At 47.1% G+C, this 13,024-nt stretch overlaps 1 protein-coding gene across 4 annotated transcripts in view; it reads right to left on the minus strand.

The window, feature by feature from the left end:
* Positions 1 to 7,259: 7,259 nt before the first annotated feature.
* The window catches only part of LAMA3 (laminin subunit alpha 3), a 229,945-nt gene continuing 224,180 nt past the window's right edge, over positions 7,260 to 13,024 (minus strand). For 2 of the 4 annotated variants that reach the window (XM_069468522.1, XM_069468521.1), the window contains 5 exons: positions 12,552 to 12,711; positions 11,980 to 12,110; positions 10,201 to 10,294; positions 8,884 to 9,003; positions 7,260 to 7,817 (listed from right to left, as the gene is read on the minus strand). In XM_069468522.1, coding sequence (XP_069324623.1) covers positions 7,672 to 7,817; positions 8,884 to 9,003; positions 10,201 to 10,294; positions 11,980 to 12,110; positions 12,552 to 12,711 — 651 coding nt within the window. In that variant the 3' untranslated portion in view covers positions 7,260 to 7,671. The remainder of the gene's footprint in view (positions 7,818 to 8,883; positions 9,004 to 10,200; positions 10,295 to 11,979; positions 12,111 to 12,551; positions 12,712 to 13,024) is intronic. The other 2 variants (XM_069468520.1, XM_069468519.1) reach the window with 1 other exon arrangement.

Raw genomic sequence — 13,024 nt, forward strand, 5'->3', positions numbered from 1 at the left:
ACAAAAAACGCTGCAGCTGACTCTGGGGAAGATGCCCCGGCTTTCTGGACCTTCCCCTGATCTTTGTTTGATCTCCGTTAATTGCAGCATCTACTGCAACCCTGCTCCGTGGTCCCGCACAAAAGACAGCTGCCACGGCAAAAACGAGCGACAAGAGGGGCCAGACAGGGTGGCGTCCAGCGTGCCCCCTTGATTGCTTCACGACCCCTGCTGCAATCAGGGGGGAGCCCGGTGGGCGTGGCCTAACGATGCGGGTCCAGGGGGCGTGGTTTAATGAGGCCGGCAGGTGCCTCTTATTGCAGCATGTGCGAGGCAGGGTCAGCTACAAGGAACCTGCCGAGTCGGCTTGCTCAGTCGCCCGGTTCCCAACAGTCTCCGTCCGCACAGCCAACACCGACTGTGCCAGTTCTCGGGGGGGGGGGGGGGGGGATGCCACGGGGCAGCACCCACGCGCTCTCTGGTCAGAGGCTTTTCATGCCCGAGAGGTGAAAACAGAGCCTTTTGGTGTGCGAGGGCTTCTGGCTACTGGGCAAATACTTGCAAACAATGCCTGCAGCAGGCAGCAAGACACCTCAGGATGCGAGAAGGGGTAAGGGCCAAAGGTGAGGAGGATCGTGACAGGGTGGTGTAAATGGCAATGCATTAGGCAGGGCCCCGGTCCCCGTGGCTTCAACCACATCCTGCACCAGGCAATCAGCGGTGAAGACTACCGACAAGGTCGAAAGCAGCTGATTTTACTGAAGGGTTGTAGAGGTCCCGGACTGCCTCCCTCCTCTGAGCCAAGGAGACAAGATAGTGCCTCTCTGCCTCCCACGATTTAAATGCAACTATGAGGGCACATTTGGAACACGATACCCTCTCTCCCTGGTCACGCACCTCCCTGGCTACTCTACTCGCCTGCTCTGTCCATTCTCCCACCACCCTTATCTGGAACACCCACTCTTTGTTGCCAGTTGGGGACTGTGCGTATGTGTGTGGGGTGATCTTTAGGACCCACTCCAAGTACACGGGAGCCAATACCATCTGCTTAGTCCTGGTACCTTTTCCTTCCCTCTTTCCTGGAGGCCCCGGCTGGTGTAATGAGCAGCACACAGAAGACAGTCAGGCTGAAGTGCCACCGTCCCACAAGGGTGTGCTCCTCAGCTAAGCAAGACCCCTAATTGCGATGGCCAGTGTGGTCCTCTGAGTCCGGGTGATCTATGTGGCCAGTCTCCCTTCCCATCTACCTAGAACAATATCTAAAGTCCTTAATTCAGGACTTTGTAGAAATTCAAAAGGTTTTTTTGAAAAGGTGACTCTAAAATAAAAGCTGTGTACATTTACTGTAGCTAAAGATACATATATGAAACAAAGTTTGAAAGAGTTTCAGTGGCCATCTCTCATAAATTTCCACCTGTTCCTCACCAGGGAACTGGAAAGGATCCTTCCCTGGACACGGCTAAGATCAGAGCTTCTCAATTCCTGTCTGCCCATTAGACTCACCTGGGCTGCATTAAAAAATCAGGCGTGCCTGGCCCCTCCAAGCTCAGGTCTCTGGGGCTGGAGTACAAACATTTGTATTGAAAACAGCTGCCCAGATGCTTCTGCTGCTCCATGCAGGGTGAGAACCACTGGATGAGTTCAACTAACCAGGCTGTGAGCTGAAGGGAGTGGATGACTCACCTCTTGGCACCTGGAAAATGGAAAGTGAAAACAAGAAAAAAATAAAAAAAAATCAACAAGCTTTATTCTCTATGTCTCTACCTGCCTAAGTGTTAGTTATGTGAGTCAGTATCATTAAAAAACCTATCTAAGGTGATGGCCCATGATAAGCCCCAAGTGCCCTCTGCAGCCATTGTCCGTGCACCTGCCCACGTGACCCTCATGCTGTCCACATGCCCACGGGCGCTCTCCCTGCTCGCCTCAAGCCTCCTCTCCCAGACAATCCTATCTCCTAATTCACTGGGAAAACAGAAGCTCCCTAAACTCCCCACCCACACACAATGTCCTCTCTTCTGGGCTCAGTGGAAGAGGTCTTCTTTATCTTTTTTTCAAGGTCACTCCCTCCAAGAGTCCTCCAAGTTCATTGCCTGCCCCCTCTTCAGTGACTAGGCTATCTTCCCTCTGCCATTGATTTTAACCTCTCCCTGCAAACTAAGTCTTTCCCAGCATACAAAACACTTTATTCTGCTTTCTTAAATCAGAACAAAACAAAGCAATTTGCCTCAATCACAGGTCCTCCAAGTTCTTTCTCCTTTTCGTGATAACTAAGCTTCATGGGAGAGTGATTGACATGAACTGCTGACACTTTCTGGCCCCCCATCACCCCTTTTCCATCTATTGTAATCTGACTTCTGGCCCCTTCATGCCAGTGAAATTGCCCTCACCAAAGATGCCACCCGCTTAGTCCAGTGCTTCACAGCAGATAGCAGGGATCACCGTGTCCTCCAAGGACCTGGCTCCTGCCCTGCCGCCCCCCAACCATCTCTTTATAGGCACTTACCTCTTGCCGTTGTTCATTCTGCTCACGCTATCCAGAAGTCTAAGCCACGCTCTCCTTCCTCTCTGAGCCTTTGCACGTGCTCTTCCCTCTGTCTGTAACGTTCATTTTCACATTTTTTCATTCCTAAATTACACACGACTTAGCTGAGGTGCCTCCCTATTCTCTTTGGATGGGAAGAGTTATTTCCTAATTGAGATGAGAGCAAAGAATGGCTTCCACCACCGGGCAGGCCATGGGCTCCCTTACGCTTCCTGTGCAACACCAATTGATGTCCCCCAGCTGCAGCAGCTCTGGAAGTTTATGCTGCTTGGCATGGACCAGAAGCCTACACCAGATCCTTACTTAAGTGCAGATTCTCTATTAGATTTAGATGCTGGTAATAGGATCATTTTCTAGGGAAACCTAGCCGAAAAGGAATGAAATGTAAAGTTCTGTTTAATGAAGTACTTGTTCCTATGCTACTCTATTTCTCACATTTGCCCAATATGAGAATCACCTGGTGCGTTTATTAAAAATGCAGATCTCTGGGCCCCACCCCTATCTAGGGAATGACAAACTCCAGGGCAGGGGCTAATCTTTACTCATGCTGTGTGTTTTAAGATCTTGTTATCTCCTGGGAGCTAGGTCTGTGACTTAATGGCTTACAAGGCCAATTACCTGCCAATTACCTGTTGAAAGAGCAATACTGTGCTGGCTGAACTGGAGAAACCAGGACAGTTAAGCAACATCTGAAATCAAGGCAAAGCTAAACGCTTGGTAAACCTCCTCGTCAAGAATGAGTTCTTGGCTGGCTCTCCTCTTTTCTCCCAGGATTGGATTTCTGCAAATGAAATAGTATCATTTTGCACAAGGTATGTAGAGGAGGGGTACACCGGGGGTATTAACACCCCACATGGTTGACCTGTGGGCAAGGCTGACTTTAGCAGCCGAACAAAGGCCTCAGTCACTTGGAAGTCAGGGTGGCAGGCCCACAAGTGGTCCGGGAGAGGGATGGGAGCTGGGCACATCACAAAAGAGGTTTCTGCTTAATTTGAAATCTATCTTACTTTCGCCCACAGCGATGCTATGCAACACAGAGGAGAATTTACTTCTTCCCAGTGTCCTTAGAATGGCAAATCAGGAAAAGGGAAGTCACGAGTAGAATAGGGAACTTCTTTATTAGTCTTTGGCTTTCATACTTTTGGATATTTGAATATCCAAGTGTTTAAATATTCAGACATTTCCTAGAAATCACTAAAGCCACAAGGCAGTACTCAACTTCTGACCCTTCCACACCAAGTTTTACAGTGTTAATTGTAGTACTTCTAACAATGATGTTCTCATAACACTTTTACATCCATTGTCTCATTTAACTCTCAGAGAAGCCTTGTGAAGTAAGGGAGGTAATTGTGTCCCTCAGACTTCTAGACTATTTTTAACCCGTGGTAGAAAGCTTGCAGGCTTAAACCTCAGCTGGAAGTGTAGGCCCCAGAAAGCAAGGAGTGGCTCAGATGCAAGTGACTTCCAAGAGCATTGGCTCTTCTCCGAAGTGGGGGTGGGGCGGGGCTTTCCTCTGAGTGTGGGAAAGTGGGAAGACGGGTCACAGGGTGCTAGGAGCAGGAGACAAACCCTGCTGGGAGCTGGGCTTGGTGGAAGCTGTCACAGCAGCAGCTGTCTTTGGTTCCAAAGTCCCAGGATGTCCTTCAGCCTCTGACAGAGGCCTCCCTCTCACCAAGAACTTTGCCCTTCTCGGGAAAACATGGACTTTCGGGATTTTACTCTCTGTTGACAGCATGTGATTGAATGCTAGATAGACTCGGTCACTTATTTTCTGGAATAGAGACTTTATTTCTGAGGAAGCGTATTTCCTGTAGGAGTAGTAAATACCTTCTGGGATTGGCCTTATGAATGGACACCACGCCAAGCTACATCGCCGAGACACGGCTCCATTATTACTCTCCAGGAATGCATCCACTCTGAGTATGAAACGATTAAGTTACTGATTAATAAGCAAAAGCCTTTTAAGCAAGGTTTAATCAGTAAGTGTGTGCTGTGCTCTCTCTGGGCGTTCATGGAGACTCAAGCGCTGCAGAAAGTTCTGGTCCTTTACCCTCTGAAACTCTCAATTCTCATTTTATCAAGGACTCAATGTAGAGTAAAATAAACCACACATTCAAAATTTATGGGAATAAAACCTTCTGGCAATGGAAAGGTACACTTTATATTCTGGGGTCATGTAAGCCTTTATAAGCCAGAGAGAAAAGACATTTACAGTAAATAGTATTCATCATCTCGGGATCCTGCCCTCTGCTTTGGGAGAATAAGGTTCCTCACCCTGAGGATGATTAACAGAGGTATTCCAATTTTGTCTCTGTTTTTTCAGGCAGCAGACACTGTGCTGGTGGAATTTCTGTGATGAGGAATTAGGTTATATTGTTTGTCAAAAGAGGAAACTGGAAACACAGTCCATCTGCCACTCTCCACCATGTTACCATCACCCACATTGAGAAAAAGGAACTTCTGCTTTGGATCCTCTGTTGGGCATGGTGGTGGGAGGGACGGGGACTTGAGCTTTTACCAATTTAAATTCTGGAAATTTTGCCTGAGAGAATTCTTATGAAAGTTTCAATCCCAATGAAAGCGAACTTCCAAGGTGGAGGAGGGAGAAGCCGGCTGGCTGGACTTGTCACTGAGGCCCAGTGCACTGTTCAAAGCCTCGGAGGAGTGCCTTGGTCCTTTCTGGAAGCACGGCCAAGGCTTGGCTCGTGTTTGGAGCTCTCTGAGTGTGACGCATTCTGCAAACCTGTCTGTGTCTGTGGCTCAGCCCCAGCTCTGCAGGACTGGTGATCAAACGGCCCCCTCTCCTAAGGCGTTCTGCAGGGTGACCCATCACAGCCAAACACCAGCCGGCTCCCCGGTGTGTCCAGGTGGTGTGCACACTAGCCTGGGTCACAGCAGACCTCTGAGAGCTGGCTTGCTCCTGTCTGAAGACGGTGGACAGGCCTTGGTGGGTTTATATGCAGTGGCCTCAGGGGATAAGGCCAGTTTAAAATGATTCTGAGTGTAAATGGATATAAACTTTCAGGGAACAATTTGGCAATACTAACCACCACCCTTAAAATGTTCATATCTTTTGACCTAGTAGTTTTATTTCTAAGAATTTGTCTTAAGAAAATAAATAAATTGATATTCCAGGACAAGTGCCCTGAGAGATGCTGAAGGAAGCAGGCCCATGAAGGTGCATGATCGCTTTAAGATTACTCAGCGCCCCCGAAGCACCGGCTGTGTAGGGAGATGCGCTGGTTCCAGGGCCCAATCCACGGGACCAAGATGGACCCAACGGTGGACCCACAGTGAACGGGTCCGTCCTCTACCACTGATCCCGCTGGCCTGCTGAGCCTCTCCCTCAAGGTCAGCCCAATTTGCCTGGGAGCCAACAAGGTCAGAGTGATCATATTTCTATGGCACGTAACAAATAACTTCCAGGATGGTTTGGTTGAGGAGTTGTAGACATTCTTTTCAGAGAATGCACATTTACAATCTGAGAATAGTCACGTGGAGGGCTTTCTGTCTCCTCAACTGTCATTTCATCTGTGACTCTCTCTGCTGCTTTCTGGTGGCTGGAATTACATTCAGCAAAGGCAGATGGGCAGCTGTTCTTCAAGCTATTACAAAACAGAGAGAAAACCACTGGTATTAGTCAGCGAAGAATTCACTACCCCTTTATGATGAATCTAGGAAGTGCCAACAAATGAGCACTGATGAGTAACTCCTTAGATTCAGTTAGGTTAACACCGGGAACCCAGAAAAGAGAACCGTGGGTTTAGTGTAGACCTGCCCAAGAGGAAAAATGGGTGATTTTCATGCAGCCTTGGTTCCTCGGTGGTAATTGCCTGGTGGATTTTTCATTTAAAAATCAGTATTTTCAGAAAGCACATGACTTCGAGTCCTGTAACTCAACCTCCAGCCCAACGTGGCATTCCAAAGGACCACCACCCAGCCTCTGTTGACTACTTCCTGTGATGTATTCAACCTTGCCACCTCTCCAGAAGAACATTCCATTTTTGTACAGATATGGTCATCAGAAAGCAGACCCATAAGACTGCAGTGTGAAGCTCATAAAAGAACACTAGATTGAAGGAAATGTGATCAGTCTCAGAGGCGGAGGGCATGCAGCTAAAGGATACCACATGGGATTACTACATCCAAGTTTTAGAATTATTTGTTATTTTTCTTCCGATGAACAAACTGTGTAGAAGATACAGAAATACTCTCATAGTCATCTTTGTTAAGGAAAGTGGTGCTGGGTAATAACATTGGTCTAGTACATTTTTCATTATTTTGTAGATAAAACTAGAAGTGATCCCTCCTGTTAGCTTGCCGTACAGAGCTCCAGTTACAGTACAGACATCCACCTCAGCTCCCCTATGGGCAGTTTGTGACCTCAAGGAATTGATAATCATAATCTAGGCTTGGTTGTTAGCAGACTGGGGAAGGCTAGATTGGGAAGCCAATGAGCTTCATTAATTAATGGGTCCATTAGTTCAGTTTGTTAGTTACTATTTTATGAATATATTATGTCTTCCCAATTCGATTACATAATCCTTAAGGGCAGGCGTTATTTCTTATACCTCAACGTAGTTCCAACACTGAGCACACACAGAACCTCATCAGTGTATGCTCAAGTAATTGTTTCTAGAAGACTGTGTTGTAGGCAGCATAATTCACAAGTGCTGAAGAATTAATACAATTAACAACGACCACAAGCTATTGGTTTGATACTAATAAAACATCATAATTTTAGGAGTATACTGCATTTATTTAACCCCATAAATTATAACCCTTTAACACATGTAAAACTTTCACGTTCTTAAAGTGCCTTAAAAGATATTTAATTTTTTTAACAAGTAGAAAGAATGTTCTTTAAAAGACATTTAATTTTTAGTGGAAATTAATATTACCAAAAGCATTTTTTGCATATGTGAATAACGATTTATCTTCTTCAAGAAATAGGATTTTTATATAAAATACGTATGTAGCACCGAATGCCAAAATGATGGGTATCTGTGGTTGGGATTCAAAATGAGATTTTCTACTAAACCCATCTGGATGGTCTCTCGAGTCAAGAATGATCTGGAGCGGGGACGGGAGGTGCGCTGGGTAATCAGTGCTTTGGAAGGTGAATTTCCTTGCTGTGAAATGGGCTCGAGTTAGTGGTCAGGACAACCGTTCAGACTGACAGGCCCCTGGACTTCCACGGCGTCAGTAACAGGGACAGGGACGTGGTTGACTTGAATGTTCTTTAGACAGCCAAAAAATGATTTCCACACAGGGAGCCTCAGCGTCTTCAAATTGGCTGAAAGAGAAAAGGGAGATGATTAATGGATAATTCATATTGTCCAAGGAATGCAGCCTGGGTTTGGAAAGATATTCTTCTCAGAGAGAAGTGACAGACCCCGCGTCTCAGCGCCCCCAGCCATTTCCTCCAGCTCAAGCAGGCCTCCGTCACTCCTCCTGCTGCGATAAATCAGCTAGGAGGCAACTCTTCAAGTTCTTCAGAGGAGACTGCACAGCCCAAATTGATAGATAATAACTGTGAACTCTGGCGCTTTTTATGAGTCATGAAAGACCTATAAAATTAACTGGACTACAGTGTATTTGGAGGGACAGAAAATAACGGAGAATGAAAAGGCTCTTTCCAGGCAAAATTCCAGTCTTGAACTTGAGTCCATCTTAACCCATCTGATTCTCCCATTCTGGCCCCACAAAGCTTAATAACTCACCAGTAAAACTAAATGCTTGGAGAGGAAAGACAAGTTTTGCAGCCCCCTTCCTGATTCTTTGCTGATATCAGCCTTCTGCGTTAATGTAGTCTCTTAAGAAAGGCTTATAAATTATAGGCTTGGGCATGGTGGCTCACACCTATAATCCCAGCACGTAGGGAGGCTGAGGCGGGAGGATCACTTGAGCCCGGGAGCTCAAGACCAGCCCAGGCAAGATATCGAGACCCCTTCTCTACAAAAAATAAAAACTTAGCTGGGCCTAGTGGCATGTACCTATAGTCCCAGCTAATTGGGAGGCTGAGGCGGTAGGATCACTCGAGCCCAGGAATTTGAGGCTGCGGTGAGCTATGATCACTGCACTCCAGCCTGGGTTACAGATTAAGACTCTGTCTCTTCAAAAAACCCAAAAAGTATGGGCTTGGCACAAGGGAAGCAGCAGTAATGGGCCTGGGCTGCCCTGAACCGTGCCCGTGGCTAGCAACTGCATTTCCCCACATGCTGGAGCAAAGGGCCTCCCACCTCCACTGTCCAGCTACTAACTCATCGGCTGCAGCATCACATTTGTCAGGTTAAGAAGAAAATGTTCAGAGCTGACATGGGGCAACACGGTGTAGAAGGAGAAGTCAGGGCAAGAGTTACCTGGGACACCTCCAAGGTGTAGTGGCTCTCGAGTGCCGGCAGGTGGGAAGGTAAGCTGTCCAGCTACGGAGTTACTGTCTGCGTCCAGTTCCAGGTGCAGGATGTGCTGTTTTATGGTGACTGGAGGGAAGAAACCTAGTTAGGTCTGTCACCTGAAGCGAGTCCTGCTTACTGCTTCCTGTCTATGCTATTGGGCCCCCACTGGCTTCATTTCGACTCTTCCCACCAGACCTGTGGCAGCACTGCTTGCGGGAATTTGCTCAGCCTAGATATAAGTTCAACTCACTGCTGACCACCAGGCAGGGCTTAGGTGCTTCCACACACATGACCGAGTTTAATCCCCAGAATGAACCCATGGGGAAGAAATGATCATCCCCATTTCCGAGATAAGGGACTCTGACTCCCCGATGAGCCTGACGAGACAGCTGGGCTACAGAAAAGGGGATTCCAGCTCTGGTCTCCTGTGGCCAAGGCCATGCTGATTTCACATGATCTCAGCTACTTTCTACGAAGACGACGACTTCTGAACACTGACGCCAACGACAGTGCTTTTGACCCTACACAAAATTCCTCCCATGGTAACAATCTCAGCTCATTGCAAAGTAGGTAACTTTCAAATTAGCCACGAGAAGACCACTTTTTACAAAAGATATTTTAGTCAATACAGGTTCATATATCTCTAAACTAATACCTACAAGTTATTAATAAAATAACAGATTCTATTTGAGGAAATGCTTGTTCTCCACTCCCTAGTTTGTCTACATAGTTTGCATTAACAATAAATGGTTTTTGAAAAAAACAAAAACCCACAGTGAGCCTGAACAATGCGCTGGTCAGAGCAGACACTGCTGAACATTTTACACACGTCATCCCGTTTAATTTTCACAGCACTCGGAGGCATATACTAGTTTTATGTCCATTTTACAGATGAGGAACTGAAGGTAAAAAGCCATTAATCAGCTCGCCCAAGGCACACAGGTGAAGGATGGACCTGAGACTGGACCTCTCTACTTTCTGATGTCAGAACCAAAATCTAGATCACAGCGTTACACTGTCTTGAAAGCTAGCATAGCCTGTCAGTTTGCAGGGCTCCAGAAACAAAACAACAACAGAGCACTCGGTGTGTTCTGCAGAACTGGAGGCAGCAGCCGTGAGTTCTGCAAGCCAGGCCAGCGGGGAGAATGGACGTGGCGACCTGCAGGGCTGGCCCGGCTAGCACTGTGGACGGATGGGCTGAGGCTGCCTTTGGGATATTCCAGCCACGATGGAGAGGGAACCTGTTTCAGTGCATGAACCACGGGCTCCTGGACGTCATACCTGCCACTGAGTGCCACTGTCCATCACACAGAGACCGCTTTGGTGTGACTGATGTCGAGGCCCCACCTGCCCCACTGTCCACAGAGGCCGTAACCTGGAACACACAAGCATTTATTTTCCCATTTCCTTAAGAAAGGCAAGTGGAGCCAACTTCTGCCATCTTCCCTTCCCAACCCTGGCCACACTGACACCTACAAGCACATCAGAGGTCGGTCCCCCTCCACTCCCAGCCTGGTCTGAAGTGGCTGCCAATGGCCATGAGCCGACCCCTCCTAATCTGAACCCTGTCCCGTCAGCCCTACTCCAAGGTCACTGTTGGACATGGCAGAGTCTCCTCAACAACTGATACTGGACAGTGGCTCTGTTTAGGACATGTGCAATGTGGAAGGCAAAAACACTGGTAGAAACCTACACCCTGCTGCAAGGGCCAGCCAATTGCAATTCCCTGAACGTATTACTCATAGCGGGGTCTCATCCAAGACATTAAACCAGCTAACTGATTGTGTGTGTACGGGGCGCATGTCAGGGGTCAGGCCCCCAGCTGGTTTTGTGCAGAATCCTGCAATCCCACTTTCTAGGTCAGGGTCTCCTCTGGGGTCTTCTAAGGGTTGAATCAAGGTGAATGAAATAAAAGGACTAAAATAAGTGCATTTATAAATAATTTACATTTAATTTGCATGTAGCTAGATGGTGCCGTCTATTCATGGGCAATTTTCAAGCTAAGCAATGTCACTGCTGTTAGGAAGGTCATTCGGTCTTGATTTTGTTTTCTGGAGAATAATTCCTGCCCAGAGAGTCTCACTGGAGACCCTCTCCAGGCCCCCCTTTGAAAAGCCACAATTGTCTCACCCACTTTGCAAGCAGCTAGTTGCTTGCTTCTCTGGGCTCCCAGAGACCTGCTCAGACTTAATTAAAGACTGTAATTTCAATAAAAAGTGTTCTAGGAGTTTGGGCCATTCTATTTTCTTCTGGGATTTTTCCCCTCACATTTAATAAATGGTGGGAAGGATGGAGACAAAAGAAAATGGCACATTGTCAGTCTTGGACTCGAGGCCTAATTAAGAGAGTCTCCCTGGAAGAGTTTGGCTTTGAAGAGACGTCTTGGAGAAGGACGAGATCTAACCAGTTGGGTGACAGTAAGATCTTAACTCAGGCCTGTGAGTGACGGGATGACTGAGGCAGAAGGAGGCAAAAGAGCAGTGTGGAGGCCCCGGGACCCGTATGGCTGCAGGGGACAAAGGCTGGGGACTTGTGCAGAGAGAATTAGGGGGTCTGGAACCGATTCAGTGGGCACAGTGCCATGGCATGGGTGTGACGTGGTATAGACAGCTGGTGAGCAATCTATCCATTAATTCTGGTACTTGTGAGTAAAAGCAGAGAAGGGACGAGGATGCAAGGGAGGAGAGAAAAACGAACATTTATTGAGCAGATGGCAGTTTCTATACTCTTGACAAAATCCCTAAAATATAAGTATTATCTACATTTTACAGATAAAAAACTGAGTCTGAAAGAGTTTAAGTAACTTCCTTAGGACCATATAACTAAGTGGTGGAGCTGGAATTTAGCCCAACTTGTTTGAGTTTTCCCAGTTTTAAAGAAGAACAGAAAACATGATGATAAAATTACTTGCTAAAGGAAAATGTTAAGTTAGCCCTGAAGTCAGGGGTCTTAAATACAAGATTGGATTCTATTCTCTGCTATGAACTTCACCTGCTACGGTCTCCAGACGTGGAAGCTGGTTTCCACATCCCCTTCCCATGTCACCAGACTGCTACGCACCTTTCCTGCCTCCATATAAACACATAAGTGCTTCCCGTGTTGACTTCCGATGTGTATCAGGATTCCAGTGAGACTTCTTGGGCGAATGCTGAAAACAAGCTTGAATTCTGGCCCCAGCAACACAGAGTTAGCTTTCAAAAGAAAACAAAAACAGAAACAAAAACAGAAACAAAAACCAGAGGATCATAATTAAATAATTAAAGAAAAAAGACAGAGTTCTTTTTTTTCTTTTTCTTTTTCTTTTTGGAGACAGCTTCTTGCTCTCTTGCCTGGGCTAGAGTGCAGTGACGTCATCATAGCTCACAGCAACCTCAAACTCCTACAATCCTCCTGCCTCAGCCTCCCAAGTAGCTGGAACTATAGGTGTGTGCTGCCATGCTCAGCCATTTTTTTTTTTTATATTTTGTAGAGATCTTGCTATGTTGCTCAGGCTAGTCTTGAATCCTGGCCTCAAGTGATCCTCCCACCTCAGCCTCCCAAAGTTCTAGGATTACAGGCATGAGCCACCGCTCCTGGCCAGGAAGAGAGTTCTTAAGACTCAAAGGCATAAACTCCACCAAACTGCTCCTTACCCAGGACGACATGGCCTCCTTCTTGGGAGAAATAAGTGCCTTTCTCCAAAGAGCCACCCAAGCAGGGAGACACACCAAAGCTTGCAGAAGGGGTGTCCAAGGGTTTTAAATCCAGCTGAAAGTTCTTCAGACATCCCACAAAGCTGTTTGGGGGGAGGCTCTGCAACCAAGCAGAAAAGAAAGAGTTCATTACCCTCAACTTCCAGAAACGCATGAATAGCCAAGGTTAAGGGCATTGCAGCTTGTCAGCAAAAGGGGGAGGATGGGTGCGGGTTCATTCTTCCTGCTTCCAAGAGTTAGGTGAGCCTGAGTGTTCCATTTGGCTTCCTGCCCACAGTGCAAGAAAAACCTGTATCCTAGATGTTTGGTGGGTGGTGCAAGTTTGAAGGCATCACCGAACCAAGCGGCGTGTATGCAGGAGGGCAGAGGCAGGGAAGGTTGCCAGCTTGTGCTGGAGTAACTACAGGGAGGGC

Source organism: Eulemur rufifrons, chromosome 5 (assembly GCF_041146395.1).
Source record: "Eulemur rufifrons isolate Redbay chromosome 5, OSU_ERuf_1, whole genome shotgun sequence".
In the NCBI taxonomy this organism is placed as follows: Eukaryota; Metazoa; Chordata; class Mammalia; order Primates; family Lemuridae; genus Eulemur; species Eulemur rufifrons.